The sequence below is a fragment of the Anguilla rostrata genome, chromosome 9 (assembly GCF_018555375.3).
Source record: "Anguilla rostrata isolate EN2019 chromosome 9, ASM1855537v3, whole genome shotgun sequence".
NCBI lineage: Eukaryota > Metazoa > Chordata > Actinopteri > Anguilliformes > Anguillidae > Anguilla > Anguilla rostrata.
The window spans coordinates 18,144,748-18,166,229 of NC_057941.1; the positions used below are offsets into that span (position 1 = coordinate 18,144,748).

At 39.7% G+C, this 21,482-nt stretch overlaps 2 protein-coding genes and 1 long non-coding RNA gene across 4 annotated transcripts; 2 read left to right on the top strand and 1 right to left on the bottom strand.

Annotated features, from left to right (window-relative positions):
* The first annotated feature begins 613 nt into the window (after positions 1-613).
* Positions 614-11,247, top strand: LOC135263139 (NLR family CARD domain-containing protein 3-like). The gene is made up of 7 exons (XM_064350801.1): positions 614-1,204; positions 2,370-2,578; positions 2,920-3,036; positions 3,602-3,700; positions 6,172-6,304; positions 7,392-7,632; positions 8,585-11,247. The coding sequence occupies exons 2-7, from the start codon at positions 2,436-2,438 to the stop codon at positions 10,168-10,170; spliced, it is 2,319 nt and encodes a 772-aa protein (XP_064206871.1). The 5' UTR covers positions 614-1,204; positions 2,370-2,435; the 3' UTR covers positions 10,171-11,247.
* A 732-nt stretch (positions 11,248-11,979) lies between these two features.
* On the bottom strand, positions 11,980-17,365 carry LOC135263141 (ragulator complex protein LAMTOR1-like). 2 transcript variants are annotated; one of them, XM_064350808.1, is made up of 6 exons: positions 17,306-17,365; positions 17,129-17,193; positions 16,275-16,402; positions 16,059-16,136; positions 15,493-15,616; positions 11,980-15,198 (listed from the first exon to the last, which is right to left on the bottom strand). In XM_064350808.1, exons 2-6 carry the CDS (start codon positions 17,168-17,170, stop codon positions 15,106-15,108), a joined length of 465 nt encoding a protein of 154 aa, XP_064206878.1. In that variant the 5' UTR covers positions 17,171-17,193; positions 17,306-17,365; the 3' UTR covers positions 11,980-15,105. The 2 variants fall into 2 exon arrangements, with proteins under 2 accessions (XP_064206878.1, XP_064206877.1); XM_064350807.1 differs by having other exon boundaries at positions 17,129-17,355.
* A 1,025-nt stretch (positions 17,366-18,390) lies between these two features.
* Positions 18,391-21,348, top strand: LOC135263143 (uncharacterized). The gene is made up of 3 exons (XR_010332402.1): positions 18,391-18,931; positions 20,737-20,801; positions 21,241-21,348. It is a non-coding gene; the product is annotated as an uncharacterized LOC135263143 (long non-coding RNA).
* The last annotated feature ends 134 nt before the right edge of the window (positions 21,349-21,482 follow it).

Below are 21,482 nucleotides of genomic sequence, written 5' to 3' on the forward strand. Positions count from 1 at the left end.
CTCTGTTAATTGGGCTCACTTCAAATTTGTCACCTTGTCCAAAACAGACTAACAAACTGATGAAAGTGGAAATAAATGTAGAAGAAAGCAATCACTTGTCCATGTAATATCCACTTAATTATCCCATCTGTGGGAGTCAAAATTTGAAACAGAATATAAAGAGATGCATGCAATTCTTAACTTTTTTCAGTAATGCATGTGCTTCCCCTTGGGTAGTGTAGCACAAGAATGGTCAGGCAGCAGGGTGTAGTTACAGGCAACAAATGGTTATGCCATCAGCTGTTCCTAATCCATTTCAATAATAAGGCTGTGTTTAGATCTTTCTTGGCCTCATTTTTCCCCTTCACATGATCTTGACTTTGCCTAAATGCTAATAATTTTTTCCAAAAAACTGCAACATAATGCATGTTGCTGCTCATCTGTTACTTTCTGACGACGAAGTCGCTTATTTGCCAAGATGGTTAAAAATAATGTTGTAGAGTCTGTCTTCATTAGTTTCGGTTAGCCCTAACCGAAACTGTGAAGAACCCGGAAGTACACCTGTGCCTAGAGTTGCCAGATCTCGCGGGCCAGTGTCTTTTCTTCGTTCAGCACAAGTGGGCAGAGCATCGGCTTGTTTGAGATTAGCTAGGGCTGCGCAGGTTTGACCACCGCCTTGCCAAGCACATTGTATAATGGTGCTCTGGAAATCCGACTGCGCGAGCCGCGGAAATCTCACGTTAGCGAGGCGCTCGTAATTTTCAGGGCAAGGCTAGGCTAGTTTTACAGTCTCTGTAGGCGACGCAGTTGCTCTCCACCGACTCCACAACTTCATACATGATGGGAAACGACTTGCTCTGGTTTTACCGAAGCGCCTTTTGGCTCAGAAAAGCTGCCACCACCCACAAGGAAGTTATGAGACTTCTATCTTATCCATCATTATTCCAAGATAAACTTCATGAACTGTCAGACACCAAATTATTTTTATCAGAGTACTGACCAGAGACTGTAATCACAATTGAACGCTTTACACATTCGTGTCCGACTTTTTGACTCCTCCCCCGACTGCAATCGGCCACTCTCGACTGTTTTCGAGGCGAGCCGAAAGTCATCTCGTGCTTTCCTGCCCTTCCCAGTTCCCAGCATAGACATGTATACGTGTTTCTCGCGTTATCTGTTGTTTGCCGACGCCATTTTAGGTGGAGAGGAGAAGGCAACATAAAAGGTAACATAATTTGTAGAAAATATTATTTCGAGAAAAGTCAATTGCTAGCTGTTCACGGGGAGTTAGATGTTTGTACATAATTCTTTATGGTAGTTTAAAAATGAACGTCGCCAAGTTAGCCAGTTAGCTGTTCATATCGATGTTGTAGCCTACATCGAAACCGAGTGAAAGCATGTCTACATATGTAGATCCCGCATATGAAAAAAAAGCATTTGACTTCTTTGACTATTCGGTTAATTAACCGCTTTACTGTTAAACAATGCTAACCAAACGTTGCGTTCACAACAAAATTTAGTCGGCAGGCTAAATTATTAATTAAGATAAACACGTCATTCTTTTTAGTTCAGTAGGCTAATAAATACTGAGACTACTTCCCTGTGTTTTTTCACAGCGGTATCCTACTGAGCAGGCAACTGAGAGCTTTCAGCAGGCATTTAGCTAGCAGATTATGTTATTCTTAGACTTTCGTTAATATGTAATTTTAATATCTTATTATCTTAGTCTCTTGTATTGTTTTGAAGCACGTTGTGTTCAGCTGGGAGGTGCTATACAAATAAATATATTATTATCATTATTTTTAATTTGTTGTATCATTAAGTATTATTTGTCACACGTCAGTCTGACCTTTTTGGTGCTGAAGCACAGACAGCAGTTTTAATGAAGCAACAAATTGGTAATATGATTACTTTAATGCACTATGGGTAACAATAACTGGGGTCCGTGCAGCTTTATTGTCAGCATCAGCTTGCATTTCCTATATTTAGCTCTATTTTGAATGTGAAGTTATGGTATTCAGGAGAACACTACAGTGTAGCCTACCCTTTATTCTGATGAATCCACACTAATGAATCCACACATTCCAACTGGCTGTCTTTAAATCATTTTTATACATTCACTCAAAGAATTCTTGTCCTTCCTTTTTGTCAGTGGTCTTACTTGCAAACCCCACATAACATTAAGGGCTTTTCAGAATTTTATTTCTCAGTTCAATCTATGACATGCTTTATTACCGTAGTTCTCATAAAATTCACACACGTCCATGCACAAGGCTGCTGGTGGCTCTCAACTGGCTGCTTGCTTGACAAACTTGTTTTCCCTTCTGGAATATTTTGTTTTGTTATGGGCATGTCAGAACATTTAATTGACTATCGGTTTTATGACACAGCTAAAGAAGATGATGGGTGTGCCTTAGCCTTCTGTTCCAACCAAACCTGTAAATGGGGATACTAAGATGAGTCTCCTTCATGATCACGAAGAGGGGTTGCCTGCTTCTGAAATGAGTTGGACTGGTGAGGAGGAAGGGGAAGTGGCACCTGAAAGGAATATCTTTCTGCTGCTCGGCGAAACTTCACCAGGAACTATGGGCCGTAAGAGGTGAGAAGAAATTAGTAATATTATGGGATGTACATGTCAAGTTGCATCGGTAGGTAAGGCCTGGTTGACAGAGTATGTTAACAGAGCTGGTGAAAATTCTTTTAAATGACTAGACTGAAACCCCCATTTTACCCAAGACATAGCTTACTTCTTTGAAGAAACCAAGTACTGAAAGTTTTTCTATAATGTTTTGTTAATTCAGATACATTTGTCCGTTCACTTGCTAATGTGGTGTTTGGACACTGACAGGAACCCGCCCATAAATAAGCACTATTTCCGAATTTCATTTTAAGACAAAGTGAAGTGCTCAAGGCCTAAAGTGTCCCGTTTCCTCTGTGCAGGCTCCTAGACGATAGACCTCCATCTCCGGCCCCTAGTTATGAGTCCATGAAGAGCGATGTAAGATCTGATGATGACATCAGTGATTACAGTGAAGAACTTTGTCCAACCGTTCCAAGGTACTGGTATACTTGTGTCAGAGAGACTAGCAATACCTTCATGTTGGATGATGAAATTCTTAATTTCATAATATGCAGATGGTCCCTTTTAAATCTTACTTTTACTGATACTCTTGTATTCTCCATATTTCATGCTGTTGCATAATTTCATGAAAATTCCCAGCACATTGTTTTCATCAGTATGGATGGGTCTTTATAAAAACATGCACATAACTCAGTCGTAGTAGTTATTAAGGGGATTGCACAGTCATCTGTGATGCGGAGCTGCAAACCCAGTGAATGGTCAAATCAAAGGCAAATAGTGTAAAATTACTCTTGTGGAAGAGTTGATTTTGATTTTTCTATTAACCTTTTGTTACCCTTTTTAGTAACTTTATGACCATTTCATACACTTTCTGTATGCTTTGAGTCTTGCTCAAAAATGGATAAATATCGTGAAGGGAATTAAATGTAACCATGTTTCTTCAGTACATGTATATTAGAAAATATTAGAGGTTTTTGCAGCTAATGCTGCAATGTTTGTTTGTTGTCATCAATGGATTAGCTGGGTGTTGTCTGTTTTTAGGATTCAGCTGGATAGGCCAGACTCCCGTGCATCCAGCTGTTCTGAGGAGAGTGATGTATCAGGGGAATGTCCAGTCGAACCCTTTTGGATGGGACCAAGGTGAAGTAAATTAAGAAGTAGCCTACATTATCTGTGTGGTGAAAAGTAATGTATATGCGGGGTTAGTTTACAATATCTGCTGCACTTTCTTTGCGAAGTAGTATTTAAGTGATTTTGAAGTAATTAACGGGGAATTCCACTGCAAAATAACATTTCGCTCATTTCATGGATCAAGGCGTTAACTGATTAATTATATCTGTGCCCATAGGGGCGAAGGGGGAGTTGGCTGAATTTGCATCATAGAGAGAATCAGGGTAACTAGCTGCTGTTCCTACTGTAAACAGTATTAGTTTGCAAGCTAACTGGTGTAGTGCACTTTTGTGCTCTCTGTGGCCCTTTCTTGATGAGGATCAACTGTCCCTGGATGAGATGGGGAACATGGATAGTATCCATAGTATGGATACAGGAGCACATTCGGGGGTAGACCAGAGACCGTGGTGAAATCACAGACCACTGAAAAATGTCAGCCAAACCCAACAGTACACATCAAAAAATAATAATAATAATAATTTGTACTGTGGTTTATTATACTGCAAACTAGAAAGCCTTCAGCATGTTTGATTCCACATTTTAATCAAACAGAGCAAAGCTAATGCTAGCTTACTGCTATTTGCATTTTGCTAGTGCTGCAATATGCCATGCTAGTTAACGAAATGACAACTGCATGCCACTGCTATGCTCCAGCATCATATCACTGCCACTATGCATTTACCATACACATATTATATAACCAGACTTCCGTTTACATATTACTACCAGTCATAAACAATATATTTATTACTGGCAGCAATGTATTATTTTAAGTGCATGTTTGTGTCTTTTGTTGTGGGTTAACTGCACAATCAATCTAACTGAAGTCATGTACTATTAATCTTAATTGCATTTGAGAAATATTAAAGAATCTCACAAGAGACTAAGCCAACATGCAAGAGAAATTTAGTTCTATAAAGAAAAGCAAAGTACGCCGATTTAAATTAAAATTATGTCTGTACATAACCACTTGTACCTTCATAATAAACGTTGGGTTATCTAGCTGTAGGCTCTGGTGTGATGGCTAACATTACTCAAACATCAGAAGCATGTTTTACAAAGAACAACACAGAAACTTGACAAACTGTTTACTGAAAACATTTAAATCCATGCTTGCAGTAGAATGACAGCGCAAATTGAGGTAATTGATCCAAATGTTGGAGACAGTGTAACTACACTTGAAGCGACTAAATCCTACTTTGAAAACATTTTATTTTTAACTGGCAGTGGAACTGTAATACTGCAAATTGATTTCTCAGGCTAATTCACATAGGCTACCTTTGTCTTTGTTCCACTAAAATGACAAGTCAAGCAGGTCATTTCGCTGTCGATGCATTGTTTAGAAAAGCAACAAAAATCAGCAATGAATGAACAAGAGACAAGCGAGATATTTTTGTCAGATAATTTATTGAAATGCATAGATGTGGAGAATATCCATATGAGCTCTCGTATGACGGAACATCAACAAATGTCAACCATACATTTCTCCTCGCCTGGCTGAACACCTTCATCTCCTTTCCCCTATTCTCTCTCACCACCGGTATTCTATAAAAATGTGGAATGTTTGGTTGACATAATATATTCGGACAAGTTGTGACCATATTCAAATTGGCATTCTGTGAGTCAACTACATAAATCACTGTTCTTCAAATTGTAGTTACGTTAAACCAATGCAGTTTGTCGCTCTGAAGTGGCATTTTCTTTTTGGTAGAACTTAAGCAGAAAAGTAAATTGAACACCCAGATTTAATAATAAAAAATTAGTAAAATAATAAACCTGGATTTTCTTTCTTTAGTAGCTAGCTTGCTACCGAGTAACATTATCCTCTCTCCCAGCCAAGTAGTAATGCCCAGCCCCTCCATTTGAATTCAATAAGAGTAGCAACCTGTGACTGGCGTTGTCTGACGCCCGCTTATAGACTGTAAGTGCCTACCCGTTGTAGTCTTTAGTAAAGTAGGTACCTGGAGCATGCACAGTAGTGTGGGGCTATATCTCTGCATTCAATGCCGGTAGAGAGCTGGCTGAGAGCTCATGTTAAGGAGGACAGCCAAAGTTCTACAAGTAAAAGTTAATTCTATGGTGGAATTCCCCTTTTAAACCATTTTGTTAATTTTGATTTTGTGACTGGTATTTTAAAAAGGAAACAATGTTTTGTAAATCTGTTGTACATTTTCCATAGTAATGAAAAATGTATTGAAAAAGTTAATTAGACAAGCAGTGCAGTGTGTGATGGGCAGTATTTTACCATGATTGAGTGAGTTGAGAGATTTGTATATTACTCAGGTCCTTGATCTGCTTTGGTCCAAAATGGCATTCTAGTAAGTTACTGCCACAGGTTTGTATCCTCATGCTCAAGAATACTCCTTCATCAGTCCTTTAGGTGAAAGTACCAGAATTGAATTCTGGTTTCTTATTTTGATTCTGGTTTCTTATTTCCCCAGACCAAAGGTGCGAAAAACAGAGGGCTCAAAGTGCAGCACCCTTTGGGTCCCTTTAGACAAAGCAGAGGTTATGGTCCAGCTTGGTATCACTGAGCAGAGGCACCCTGCTATGAATTTGCCCTTCATGTCAAAGGTAAGCTCACTGTATGTGTAAACACAAGGTCTGGGCGATATAACAGTAGTATGGGATATCGACAGTGGTTAGAAGTGTTGCCTTGCCAGAAGGAGGTTCAAGTTCGGCCAGTTCCTCTGCGTAGGGCCTCCATGTGTTCGCGTGGGTTTTCTCCAGGTACTCTACTGCTCTTAAGAATGGGAGCTGGATATCGTGATTTACAGACAATGTCTATTTCACTTCACCAAGTTCACTTCCACCTGCAGGCACAGCACCTTAAAAGAGCATAGTCCGGCATGGCGGAATGCACCAAAAAGAGAAAAGAAGGCCTCTATTTGTCTCCATCTGGCTAATTCATGATCTATTTTGGTGTTTTAGGGCTTTTGCAATATCGTTTAATTCTATGTAACCCCTTCGCACAAGCCCCCTAATGGCCTGCATGCTGGCATCTTGAAATTGCACAACTGAGACATTCAGTGCTCCTGCAACCAAACTATGAGTGTAAACAACAAACAGTCTAACTTCTAACTTTATTAGTAGGTGATACATGACAACTATGCCAAATACAGAGTTTTTTAGTGCCACCATTGTAACATAGGTCATCCATTTAGCAAGAACCCCCTTCCTGCAGTCTCATCTGCAACTGCATGACGCACTGGACAATAACATCTATCTGGGAGTTCATAAAAATATTCTTCCATTTCCTAAAATTTGTATTCAATCATAGCAACAAGATAAAGCTAGCTAAAGCCTGAAGGTATGCCAATACAGTGGTGAAAAACACTGCACAGGAAGGCATTTTCATCAGCCACGTGCAAAACCTCACTTTGCAGCGTTGTAACTATTTTCCATACATTTCAGTTTAATTGATGACTCAGGGAGCCCTGAGCAACAGCATGAATGATTGCTTCAGCATAATGTTGCGCAGTCAGCCATAATGTTACGCAGCAATATGCAAGCACTTGTTCAGGTGAAATTCGTTTTTTTGTTTTTTTCCTTTAGTTTTGATGACCTCTCTGTAAATCTAATGTAAATAATGTTGTCATGTTTGCTTAATGACATGGCCTAATTATGTTGTAAGTTTCCTTTTGCTTTGTACTTTCTCCAGGCACTACATGCAACTCTGGAAAAATTAGAGGAAGATGAGCGGAGATATTTCAGGAAGTGTCTGGTGGGTCAGTACCCACAAATCTTTGAGAGTTCTTTGCTGGAATATAAGGTCTTGGACCTTGTTGATAAAATGCTTGAGAGGTGTGACATGGAAGGCTCTCTGAAAATCACCCTCCTCATCCTGGATTACATGAAACTAAAGGAAACTGCAAAATTCTTGCAGAGGATGTGCAAGAGAAGTAAGAGCTAGCTTCTGTTTTATCTGTCCATCAAGATACATGACATGGCCAAAAGTATGTGGACATCTGACATCCAACATCTCATCCAAAATTATGGACATTAATGAGGAGTTAGCCCACCCTTTGCTGCTATAACAGCCTGCACTCTTCTGAGAAGTCTTTATACAAGATGGTAGAGAGCATTGTTGCAAGAATGTGCTTCTAATAAGCCAGAAAAACATTAGTGAGGTTGGACACTGATAGGGTGATTAGGCCTGGCTTGCAGTTGGCTTTCCAATTGATCCCAAATGTGTTGGGTGGAGTTGTGGTCAGGGCTCTGTTCGGACCAATGAAGTTCTTCCACACCGTTCTTGACAAAACTATTTCTGTATGGACCTCGCTGTGTGCCCAGGGATCTTGTCATTCTGAAACAGGAAAGGGCCTTCCCCAATCTGTTGGGGAAGCACAAAATCGTCTAGAATGTGACTATATGGTGTAGCATAAAGATTTTCCTTCATTGGAAAGGGGTCTAGCCCAAACCATGAAAAACAGCCAAAGACCAAGGGGTGTCCAGATACTTTTGGCCATATAGTGTATCTGAAGCTTCACTTTTGACACAAATATCTATGAAGAATCAACACACTGATTTTTGCATTGATTTATGTAATGCTTCACTGCTGAACTTCTTTTGTAAATGAAAAAAAAAACTTTTCAATTACACATACACTTAACCTGAACATGGCTAGTTATTCTTGTTCTGAATAACATTTATTATCAACTCCGACTCCTGTGACTATGGGAACAATCACAGTTTCTGTTTCCATGTTTTTATATTCAGTATTTATTATGGTTGATCAAATCATAAAGTAGAAGGTAGTTGGCCAGCTCATGAAAATATAATGGATCATGGTCAGTGTCATGTATCAGCTCTCAAATCACAAATGAATTTGTTTTGTTGTCTTTTGTGTTACAGATGAAATGCAGTATGAACTGAAGGCCAGCATGAAGAAGAAGTATACTTTCATATCTGAAGGGTTAGCTAAACAAGATAATTCAACCCTCTTAAACAGCATTTACACAGACCTTGTCATCACTGATGCGGGAAATGGGAGTATAAATACTGAACATGAGGTGAAGCAGATTGGGAAAATGGTAGAGACAAAATCTGAAGAGTTTCAGATCAAGTGTAGAGACCTATTTACCTCTTTGGGCGGTTACATGAAACACCATCGATTTCTGCTGATGAAGGGGATGGCTGGCACTGGAAAGTCAGTCTGTGTGCAGAAGTTCATTCTTGACTGGGCTGAAGGAGAGGGCCATCAGGATATGTATTTTGTCTTTCCTATTCCTTTTAATGAACTGAATTCCCTGAAGTCAGAAGAGTACAGTCTGATACAGCTCATTCACCACTTCTTTCCGGAAATGAAAGAGCTAGACACCATCAGCTGTCTTGATGACTACAAAGTGTTGTTCATCTTTGATGGCCTGGACGAGTGTGAACTTCCGTTGAACTTCTACCACAATGAGATGTGGTGCAATATAAATACGCCAACCTCGATGGACATGTTGCTGACGAACCTCTTTAAGGGGAATCTTCTTCCTTCTGCTTATATCTGGATCATCTCCCGGCCAGCAGCAGCCAGACGGATCTCTAATGATTGTGTCCATCGGGTGGCAGAGGTACAAGGGTTTAATGATGCACAGAAGGAGGAGTACTTCAAGAAGACAATCAATGACCAGGCCCTGGCAGACCGAATTATCACGCACTTGCAGTCAGAAAGGAGCCTCTACATAATGTGTCACCTACCAATGTTCTGTTGGACTGCGTCGGATATGCTTCAGAAAGTGTTTTGCACATCCAGTGGAGAAATCCCCAAAACTGTGACTGAAATGTTCACCCGGTTCCTACTCATTCAGTTGAATACCAAGCAACAGAAGTATCACAAGAAGGAGTTTGTGATTGTGGAAGGGAGAGAATTCCTGACGAAGCTTGGGAAACTGGCATTTCAAATGCTGGAACAGGACAAGCTCATTCTAAATGAAGAGCAGTGGGAACAGACTGGAATTTGTCACAGAGAAGCTGTTGTGTATTATGGGTTGTGCACAGAACTCTTCAAAGAACAGTATGCGTTGTATCGAGAGAAGATGTACTGCTTCATGCATTTATACATTCAGGAGTATCTGGCTGCTTTATATGTATTTATGAGCTGTAGAAACCACAACAAGAATGTACTTGAGAAACAAGCTGGCAGTACGTTCTCAAGGATATTCAAAACATCCTTGCTCGATGTGCACAAGAGTGCAGTCGATAGGACCTTGCAGTGCCCGAATGGAAACTTTGACATGTTCCTCCGCTTCCTGCTTGGCCTTTCTCTGGAGTCCAATCAAGAACTCCTTCGAGGCATTGTGAAGGTGGAAGGAGGAACACATCTGAGAAACACATCTGAGAAAACAGCCCAGTACATCAGGAAGAAAATGAAAGAGAACCACTCTGAAGAAAGGCTCAACAATCTGGCCCACTGTCTTACTGAGATACAGCCACTTCACTCTACAGCATGAGATCATTTTCACTGATTGGTTGTAATATTCACCCCCTCTTTTTTTGTAGGGGGCTGGAGGGACACCCAGTTCGTAATGCTGAATTCTACAATAATTGCAAGCTTGCCTCTTTAATTTCCAAAAAGCAAACAGTTTTAAGCAAATCAGGCATTACTGTTTGAATGTTTGTTTTATAATTGTTATATGCTTCTGTACTCTTCAAAATTCATTCAAGCGAGCCAGTACCTGTGGCAGCGATACATGACAAAACCATAACACCTGTACCACCATTTTTCACAGATAAGGGGGTGCTTTGGATCTTGGGCAGTTCCTTTTGGCCTCCACCCTTTGGTATTGCCATCACTGATACAAGTGAATTCTGGTCTCATCGGACCACAATACCTTTTTCCAGAACTCTGCAGGGCCTTTTAGGTGGTACTTAGCAAATTGTGACTTTGCCATCCTGTTTTTGCTGCTAATTATTGGTTTGCATCTTGCAGTGTAGCCTCTGGTGTTCTGTTACGAAGTCTTCTGCGGAGAGTAGTCTCTGACACATCCATGCCTACCTCCTGAAGAATGTTTCTAATCTGTCAGACAGGTGTTCGGGTATTTTTCTTCATTATGTTATAGTGAATTCTTTGGTCATCAACTGAGATCTTCTTTGGTCTACCATCTCACCAGTGCCGTCTTCTTAATGATGATCCAAACAGTTGATTTTGGTAAGCCTTAGCTTTAAAAGTTTCGATCTATGTCTGTGACTGTTTTTCTTATTTCTCAGCCTTGTAAGGGCTTCCATGATTTTCACACCTCTGGTCCTCATGTTGACAAATGCCAGTAACAGACTCCAAAAGAAATAAAAAGTATAGAATCATGATGACTATATACTGATATTTATTATACCTGCAGTTAGGAAGCAATTGAACACACCTATCTAATCAGAAACACCTGTCAAGCCTCTTGTCTCACACATTATGGTGCCCTAAAATGGGGGTACTATGTATAAAAACGCCACAAGAAAGGGTGTCCGGGTTTGGCAAAGTGTATATGGGTAAATTGATGATAATACCCTTCAATAAAAGCTGAGAATCAGTACTTTAACCATGTGAATTGTTTGATTACAAATCTAAAATTGATGAATACAAAGCCAAATCAAGATAGAACATCGTTGTCCCAAACATTATGGAGCTCATTGTATATATTTCTACGTGTAGATGAATAATGGCTTTACATTTTTTTTAGCCTGGCTAATTTAAAGCTAGCTAACTAGTTGAGTGTTCATTCAAGCATGCTTAAATTCACATTAGCTACAGTGTAAGGATCAACACCTGCATTTTTATTGCTCTTTTTCTGGCCCAAAGACAGTTTAAACCGATGTCGCCATCATGACCAGTAGGCTGTGCTATTTTCCCACTACCAAAAGTAACGCTGGTCTTCCAACATTGTGGCTGGCTTGGTTGCTACGTGATTTCAGAAGCAACTTGCAAGCTTTGATACAATCCCAATATACGATAATATCGGGGTTGTATCAGTATTGCCTAACAACAGTTTAAATTACATAGAATTTACAGCCTGGGTGTTTCCTATATGCAAACAATTAACCTATATGCATTTGTTTGCTAAACAGTTTAACTGTTGACAGTTCAACTCCATTTAAGCTGGGGCCACTTTAAGTGCATTGTTCTTCCATCTACCTTTCATAAGGAGGAGCTTTTCTAATTTAGTTGATTAATTAATCTTTATTTTTGTATAGCGTTATTTGCAAGCAGGTTGTCACACAATGCTTCACCATGAACATTTTCCAGAGGAAATGAAAGCGCTGAAAAACTGAGCTTGGAAAACTTCCTTTATCATTTAAAAGACAATTGAGCTGAACTGGTGAGATGCAGAAAGGCACAGCTCATTAAACAAACATACTGGAGAAAACAGGCCTGTATTTAATAACTAAGCATCTGTACCACACCAAAGAGCTTAAAATGTTGCCAACTTTGTGCCATCAGTATGTTGAATAATTGAAGATATTTATGTCAACCTCCCTTTGTAATTATGTAGAAGATTTTTATTTCTAAATTAAGGAACAAACATGAACCTGTTAGATGGGGTAGAGGTCAGGGCTCTGTGCAGGTCAGTCAAGTTCTTCCCCACCAAACTCGTTTCTTTAAGGACCTTGCTTTGTGCACAGGGGTATTTTCATGCTGAAACAGGAAAGGGCCTTCCCCAAACCGTTTCCACAAAGTAGGAAGTACACAATTCTGTAGAATGTCATTGTATGCTGTAGTATATAGATTTCCCTTCATGGAACTTAGGGGCCTAGGCCAAACTATGAAAAACAGCCCCAGGCCATTATTCCTCCTCCATCAAACTTTACAGTGGGAGCTACAGTATAAATTCCACCATACACAGATTCATCCGTGAAACAGCCAGATAGTAAAGCGTGATTCATCACTCCAGAGAACTTGTTTCTACTGCACCAGAGTCCAATGGCGGTGTGATTTACATCAGCCCAGCCGACACCTGGCACTGTGCATGGTGATCTTAGGCTTGTGTATGACTGCTCGGCCATGGAAACCCATTTCATGAAGCTCTTGACAAACAGTTCTTGTGCTGACGTTTCCAGAGGTAGGTTGGAACTCTGTAGTGAGTGTTGCAACGAGGACAGGTTTTTACTCGGTGGTGCCATTCTGTGAACTTGGGTAGCCTACTGCTTCACGGCTGGGCTGTTATTGCTCTTATATGTTTCCACTACAAAATAACAGTACTTGACTGGGGCAGCTCTAGCAGGGCTGAAATTTGACAAAATGATTGGTTGGAAAGGTGGCATCTTCAGCTCTTCAGTACAACCGATTCTACTGTCAATGTTTGTTGCATTGCTGTATGCTTGATTTTATGTACCCATTAGCAATGGGTGCAAATAAAATAGCCAAAGCACTACTTAGGAGGGGTGGCCATATACTTTTAGAAATGTAGTTTATCTTTTGTGTGGAGTTGTGGAACTTCATGATTTAGGCCTGTGTGGCTGGATTTATATGGTGTTTGGTCTGAAATGACAGGGCTGCCTAAGGGCTATTTTGTCGACGTTTTATTGTGATGTGAGCCTGTCCATTGTGAGTGGAAAAAATGTTTAAGGATTAAAGTCGTATTACAAGAGGAAATAAACATGCTTATGGCATACAAACGTGGTGAACTTTTTAGGTTTCTATGGATTGTCTGGTTAATCTCTGATGTGAGCCTTAAATGTACCATTTAAAGAATCATTCAAGACAATTTACACCTGTATAATTGGATATATATGAGCTATACTAAACTCCTGAGGAGTGGTTATTAAACACATAATGGGTGCTATAACTCATTTGGAAAGGGGAAATTATTTTGATTGTTTCATACAAGCTGAAGTGACAGAATATTGCAGCTCCACTCACAGACGTCATAACTCCTCTCAACTCCCAACGATACTTAAGATTGTTTCACGCACCTCCCAACATTTAAGACCTACACATTGAAAGACAAAACACTTGAACAATGTATAATGCCGCTGCACTGGAACTACCAAGAGAATTTCAATAAACACATTTTAGTACTAGTTCTAGAAGTGAACAAGGTAAATGAACTTCACATTCAAACATGCATACTGCAATAAAATAAAATGTATGGTTAGGATATTTATCTGCTGTATGTTTTCCCTTTAACACACCAAAAAAGTGCTTGCTTCTGCAGTGGCAATGTCCTTGAAACAGAACAGAAAGAACATAAGTATATTATACACAAAAATGAAAACAGTAGCTAAAACTGTTTTTTACAGCTGATAAAATTTGAATGCCCATAGTGATAAGGTAACATTTGGCCTGAAATATTTTATGCTGCAAAATATTTGTATGACTGATCACCTTGGGATGTTGACCTTCAAATGGTCTCTTTGAATTTAGTGTTCTACCCAGACTCTGACCTGGACTTCTGACTTGTTCTTCTCATGTTCTTTTGCTATGTTATGATATGTTCTTCTTTGTGTCGTGCAACTCAACTGGGATTAAGAGGGTGAAGCTTCAAAAGCACATCTCCACTGTCAGAGTCTGTAAGGCACAGTGACACTCCAGTACAGTACATACCCTTCGAAGTAAATGAATGGCTAAGGAGCAGGACTGATATCTCAAAGGTTGGAGGTCCCAGGGAGGCCTTGCTGCTATACTCTTAAATTGAACTTCTCCAGTACATAACCAGCTGTAAATGAAATTTAAAATTCATGTTTATTTTTGTTTTGTGAATGTGTCTGCTAATCTTTTTTTAATGTATAGACCATAACTGATGAAGGCCGAATGCCACATTAAAATACTCAGCTTGACAGTGCCTTCCTTTCATCACATTTCATAGCAAAGGCTACCTGAGGTTCAGAGTCACACCCTGTCCAAGCCAAGTCAATATAATACATGACTTCATGGACTGCCAATGTAATGAGAGGAGGATCAATCATGAGGCTGGGTTGAGGTTTGTGCCAACACTCTTTTCAGTCACTCTGCTGCCACTATATTTGATGGTTTACTCACGTGTAGAATATTCTCTCACTGCAGTCTCGCTTCAACCTTACTCTTGATGATAGGGGTTTGAGAAAGCCCCTCTCCACACACAACCATCCTTTATTGAATCATGAGGCACTTCTGAGTAAGGTGATGGGCACAATACCACTCTCACACACACACAGAACTGGATGTTGCATTGAATTATGCAATTTTGTTCATAACTTAAAAAAAGACATTCTGAACATTGTCGTAGCTTTATCAGTGCTTAAAAGTTTTGTTTGGTTTGGCTCTGTTGGCCATGAGCTTTAAAGAGTTTGGTTGACTGCTGTCCAGGATGGTGGGGAGAGAGATGGGGGATTATTTACAGATTATTTACAGTTAGAGTGTGGGAGGAACCATTTGAGAGAGGGAGAGGGAGAATATGAAAAGAGAGGACTATAGAGCACCCTCAGGGGATGGCAAACTGCACAACCAAATCTTCTTTTGCATCCACCTTTATCTGGGAAATTGCACTGTGTGCATAGGCTGCTATCTTTGAAACCTGAAAAATAAACAGGTCAACTGAATATATTAAACATTATTAAACACCTATCATTAAATGTTTTACAGAGTCCATTGAAACAACAGGTCCTTAACTAAGGCTAATTGGAGTCTGTGTAAAGCAACCAAAGGGCTTGAAAGGCACTCTCACTACTATCCTACTATCTTGCCCTTCAGTTGTCCAAGCTTTACTCAGATCCCAGTTAGCCTTAATCAAGAATCTAATTTTAGAGATGAAAAGATACTTTAACAAGGTCAGATTAGGTGTGTACAAAATCTTGAATATTTACCATACCTGCTGCAGGTCCAGATATGAAATAAGGTCGCTTGCGAGGACTTTGTGTGGCTGACTGGTGAGGGATGGGAGAGCTGCAGGCTTTTTCTGGGACAGCCCATCACCTACTACTGCCAGCCTGGTACTAGAACGCAAAGAAATGAAATTGGATTCTTGATATAGTCAAACACTATGAGCACAGGTTGGACCCTGTTGTTGCATGTTATAACCAAATGGAATTTGGGAGTGGAATACTAGCGCATCTGCGTCTTATAAGAAATGTGTACTGTGAGCTGCCCCTTTCCTCTCCTCTCTGTAATCCGCCAGCTTAGCAACCCACACCCCTGCTCTGCAATGGGATACCCCTACCTGCTCTGCACCGGGACACCCCCACCTGCCTCACACAGGTACACACCCACCTGCTCTGCACAGGGACACATCCACCTGCTCTGTACAGGTACACCCCCACCTGCTCTGCACAGGGACACATCCACCTGCTCTGTACAGGTACACCCCCACCTGCTCTGCACATGGATACCCCTGCACAAAGCAGATTCACTCTGGTAATGAAAAGGGATGAACCAAACCTGTACTGTCGGGTTTTATCCATGTATTCATGCTGTTCCATGCCCTGGGAGCCTGAAGCTGAGACATCAATTATATTCCTGTGGGGGGGGGGGGGGGGGGGGCAGTAAACACACGGGAAGAGAGAAAGATGGGAAGAAAAGAAGTGGGTGTGATAAGTAGGCAGTGGACAGCTATATGCAGTGGTCAACAATGGCTATGAAGACATCAAAACTCACAGCGCTGTTTTTGTGAGGATGGACGAGAGGAGGGCTTGCTCATCAGTTGGGCAGGATGGGGGCTCCATGCTATCAATCGCTCTGCTGTCTGGGTTTGGATGCTGGATAAGAGGCTTCCTTAGCCCATCCTGGGAAAGGGGGTAGGAAATGTTACAGGACAGAGACCTACTGAGAGTAACCAGCTTACCACTGGCACTGTGTAATTCAGTGTTATACTCAACAGTCACAATCTTTATAATAAAAATAAAAAATGGCAATTAAAAAATGGAGCAAAAAAAAAACAGTTTTCTGAAAGCTTTACAGATTTTTAAAATGAATGCATTTAAACTTGCTCAAAGGTTTAAATACAACGAGACACAAAGAGATTGCTACACCTTTAATGCAGAACGAGTCTTCTGCCACTCGAGGAGGGGGACAGTACATTTCAGATGTCATATGACACAACACACAAATGTCATGGTCATGCGAATCGAAGCCATACGTACGTTCACACGCCGGGAAAATATTTTAAAGATGAAAACCTTCTATGCTAAAGATACAGACAGACACGAAGTTACTCACCTACAACTGTCTAACTTAACAGCAGTACATCAGTCTACCAGTCCAGCCTACTAGTATCAAGATAGCGAGCATCGCCTTGTTTACAAACTGTGCTAGAGTTGGTCAGACTGCGTTCTACAACTCGTGCGCCTTAACTAGACAGCACTTCATCTTCCTTATATCCTAAACATCGCAATAAAGTATTCACGTGACGCCACATTCACACGACCACGTAGCGAGCTAGCGTATGTTTCAGAACCTGAAAGTAAATAACTAGCTCGTTAGTATGCTCTCATCGCAAAACAGTAGCCTACCTGCTGCATAGACTCGGTCTCATTGCTGTAACAGCAACCCATGTCCGCTTGATTTTCGAGGCTATCAGCCAGAAGAATCAATTACAATCTCCAGCTTTCATTCTGTTAAACTAATGAATACAAAAGAAACACAGTTTTGAAATTAGAGGACGGTTCACCTCGAACCGTCTTGTATACCTTTACAAAGCTTCGCCAAACAAGGAATTCATGTCACGTGACCACGGCTCTGCAGCAATTACACACATCCGGCCAACACAAAGTCACATGACAAGGGAGATTTAAATCGAGACTAATCGTTTTATACAATGAACTACAGGAATGGCATATCCATCTTATGTGCTTTGTGCATCTGGTGACAAATATTACCTCATGCAAGACATTTAAATGAATGTATGAAACTGCTGGACCTAAAGAAAGGATGTTGGTTGTCAGGTTCATTTGACAAAATGTACAAGTTTGTTTATATATGTAACTTGAAATAAGAAGTTTATGTTTATGAACCTTTCATCATCTTTAAATGCAATTTACTTCACAAGTAGGTTTCATTTTCATTACATAGTTTCGAGACAGATTATCCTAATATGTGCAAAAGCCACAGTTGCTCATTTTCATCACTAGAGGTCCCATGTAATATGCCTTTATTCTCTACAGACAGTGCAGCTTCATTTTTCTTACACCTTGGAATTGTTTGGAGAACATTAATATAAACATTTTTCCTTCCCACCAGTGCTTTTTCCCCTTCATTTTCTGTTTTGTAGCCTTAAAAATCAAATGTTTCAAAAGTTATAATTAATATATGGAATATTTGGGATAGAACATACCATTACATTGGGTAGAATTCAAGTTTGTATAATATGAAAAATAAATGTTACTAGGTATTAATTATATTTGGAGAGGAAGTTATTCAGTTGAAAAAGATCCTGAGGGAAATAAGTATTTTGTATGCTTTCAACAGCAAATTGAAAACAAAATAATTAAAATAAAAAACTTTACAGCCTGAATAAACAAGTTCTGCATAAGCCTCTATAAAATTCCACAAAATATGGGGTATTTGTCTTTTAACCATACAGAAAGATGTGTCGTAGAATGATTAAAAACAAAGTATATTTAAAATAGGAAAGAGATTAGTCTTTCTCTGGACCTCTCCTAAACACTTCTTCATTCCGCAAGGGCCAGGAAGAGAGTGGGTGTCCCCTCCCCCTTTAAAACACATACAATTGTGGCCTATTGGGATCACCCTATTCCTTTGCTCTTGTTTTAAGCTGCTCTTGTCTTTTCATGTTTGGCATTACAGGTTCTGCTGGTTTTTGGTCTTTTGTCTTCTTGCATTTTTGGAATTACCTTTGGAGACACAAACAGAAGTTATCTTCTTTCATTTATATCTTTTGTGACTGTACCAGCATTAGTGATTGTAGCATTTACTGTTTGTTAAGCTAATTGCTTTTAGATTAGATTTTTGAAAACTCTGTGTCGTAAATAAATCTCTTAATTTCAATGCGATTGCAAGTTGTACATTCCGATTAATGTTGATCCGCCAGGCTACACTGCATAGCAGCAAATCTGGAGATCTGATTGATAAGCAGTTTCTTATGTGATGTTTCGTTACAGTTTTGCTAGTCATTCAACACAGAACTATAAAGGTGGAGTCTCAAGTCATTAACTGAAGGTTGCACAGCCCAGGTGGCACATCTCCCAGAAGTACTATTACTCTCTGCTTCCTCGTACTGAAGTTCAGTGCAAAGCTCTCCCTCGGTAATACTGATGACGGATATTTTCTTCTCAGACATTGTTCCAGAGCAACAGGTAAGTCACAAACTAGTAACAGGTGTTGGGAACTTCAGTCATCTGTGGGAAATGTGTCACAGACGGGCAGTTTCTACTTTGACCAATACCAATACAAATGACCAATAGTAACCTGTTACTCCTGTTAATGTGTTTTTGTTTTTGAACTGACTGTTTCTTTTCTGGTGAGATCATCAGTATTCCAGGAATGATTTAATCAAATGTATTTCCTTTTTGCATGGAGTATGTCCACCAATGTATTCTCTGGCCTTTCTCGACAACTTTTTGTTCAAGATTATTTTCCACAAAAGAAAATGCCGTAAATATAATTTGTGGATTTTTTGCACTGGCAACAAAATACATATAAAAAAATTTAGTGGTAATTAAAGAGAGCTTGGTATAGGATTAGTCTTGTCCCAAACGGTGACACCAGCTCTTCAGTGAGTATACTGCTCTGGAAAACATGGGTGATCTCAGTTCAATTCCTTTTTGGTCATACTCTTTTCTTTGACATTCTTTTCTTTGTTTTTTATCAGTATATGCCATTGCAGTCAAAATAAGGTAATTTTGACAGATTTTTCTATGCCATTCTTTTTTTTTTTTTTTTTCTAGGCAACTAACTAGCTATAGCAATGTCTCGGGCGGTATTTCTGCTCTGCTCTTATCCGTGTAACCAGTGCTCTGACAGCACTGTGAATATACAACATATGCACAGCTGTAGTCAGAGAGACTGTAAGGAAAATTTAACCAAATATGAACAAAAGTGTTCTACAAAACCTATTATACTGTACATTTAGGAAAAAACTGTACACCAAATCTACATTATAGCACAACTGTGTGCACGCTCTGTGTACTGGGCGCTGAAGCACTCAAGGATAGAAAGTATGCAAACGCAGGTGCTTCCAGCTGCGCAAAGTTCATTTCATGCGTTTGTTGCTTTCTAAAATGTGTCGCCTGAAAATCTTCACGCAACGCAAGTGCGAGCTGTAGTTTCAAGCATTGCAGAGAGGGCCATTATAGCAGAAAACAACAGAATGAAGCTGTCTTCTTCCATTTGTGCTTTCTTCCACTCAGTCTTTTGAGCAGCCTCATGGATGGTGTGTAAACTAAAAAAGCTCCTCTGGAAACGTTGAATTACAAAAAATAAATAAATAAATGATAGCATCTTAAATCAAGAATAACAGCGACTTGGTGGAAACAGGCAATCTGTGCAAGCATCTGTACATGAATGAAAATACACAGCACAGCAGCTGCTGAAGTACATGTGATTAGATAACGGCGCTGCAGATCCCAAACAGATGTGAAACGGTTGCATGTATTCCTGTGGTACAATGGGACTCTCTGCACTTTTGCCACATGCTTTTGCCACATCCTGTTTGATCATGATTTGAACAGAGAGGTCTCAATGTGGTACTGTGGTTTTGGAGGAGACCTATCCCCCTTTTCCCATAAATGGCAGAGTCTTGTATCATTGGTCTTGTATACCACATTAGCAGGACGGGTTTCACAACATATACATTAGCTACATCCTATATATTTATCTATACTATTTACATATTTGCATATCCTTTCACAGTTTTGTGTTATATTCAGTAGTTTTCTGAAAATCTGCATGGGTTGTTTACCTAGCGCTATAAGAAACTTGCATTAGAAATTAGATTTGAACTGACTCTGTGTCAAAGATGTCTCATACATCTGAGCTCAGCTCCAAGCAGACAAATACAAATTTAAGGTTGAAATTAAAATTTAAAGAGCGAGAGAAAGAGAGTGAGAGAGAGAGTGACTAATGAATAGACTAATATTGCATTTCTCCTCCCCTTTGTCAGGATTTACCTTACTGCTGGCCTTATAAGTCAATAAGGAGACTGACCCTGTAGACATGGCTGAGAAGGTGTGTATTCTGGACGTGTAAGCAGGTTTTATGTGTTTTCACCACAGTAACACCTACCCTAAGGGATATGAAATACACATAAAATGCATTCTTTAAAAATATGTTGCTGTGAAATATATATGTCATTATAGTTACCAAAAGTTCCCATATTAAAATGCATTTGCTGTACATTCAATTTTCCTAATGCCTATAACACTAGCTTTCAATCTAGTATTATTAAGATATAACTATTGATTCTACAAGAGCAATGATCTGTAAATATATGTGCTTATGACAATCTGTTGCTTTTTATATAGGTATTCTTGGTTTCCACCAATGCTCAGTGAAAAATGTAGCCATCTAAGATCATATGAAGAGAAAAGGGTTTGGGTGCAGCTTATGAAAAAATGTCATACCCTGAATCTTGCAGCTGGTGATTAACAAATAATGTAACCATCAGGATGAGTCACAACCTGTGCAGAAGTTGGAACAGACGCGCTCTGATAGCATGAGCAGTGAATATGATGACAGCGATAACAAGAATCGCAAGTGAGTATGTGTGCATGCAAATACATATGAATATGTATGTGTTTATTTGTGTGTTTGTGTGTTTGCATGTTTATAGGTGTGCATGTGCATGTGTTTGTGTGTGTTTATAGGTCTTTGTGTATGTGCTTATAGGTCTCTGCATGTGCGTTCATA

Bases quoted from the DNA above. Each gene is read 5' to 3' on its own strand.
- LOC135263139 (XM_064350801.1), top strand. From the start codon at position 2,436: ATGAGTCTCCTTCATGATCACGAAGAGGGGTTGCCTGCTTCTGAAATG. The intron at 6,305-7,391 runs GTAAGCTCACTG...TACTTTCTCCAG, and splicing joins ATTTGCCCTTCATGTCAAAG to GCACTACATGCAACTCTGGA. The intron at 7,633-8,584 runs GTAAGAGCTAGC...TTTGTGTTACAG, and splicing joins GCAGAGGATGTGCAAGAGAA to ATGAAATGCAGTATGAACTG.
- LOC135263141 (XM_064350808.1), bottom strand. From the start codon at position 17,170: ATGGGTTGCTGTTACAGCAATGAGACCGAGTCTATGCAGCAG. The intron at 16,403-17,128 runs GTAGGCTACTGT...CCCCTTTCCCAG, and splicing joins AGACCGAGTCTATGCAGCAG to GATGGGCTAAGGAAGCCTCT. The intron at 16,137-16,274 runs GTGAGTTTTGAT...CCCCCCCCACAG, and splicing joins ATCCTCACAAAAACAGCGCT to GAATATAATTGATGTCTCAG.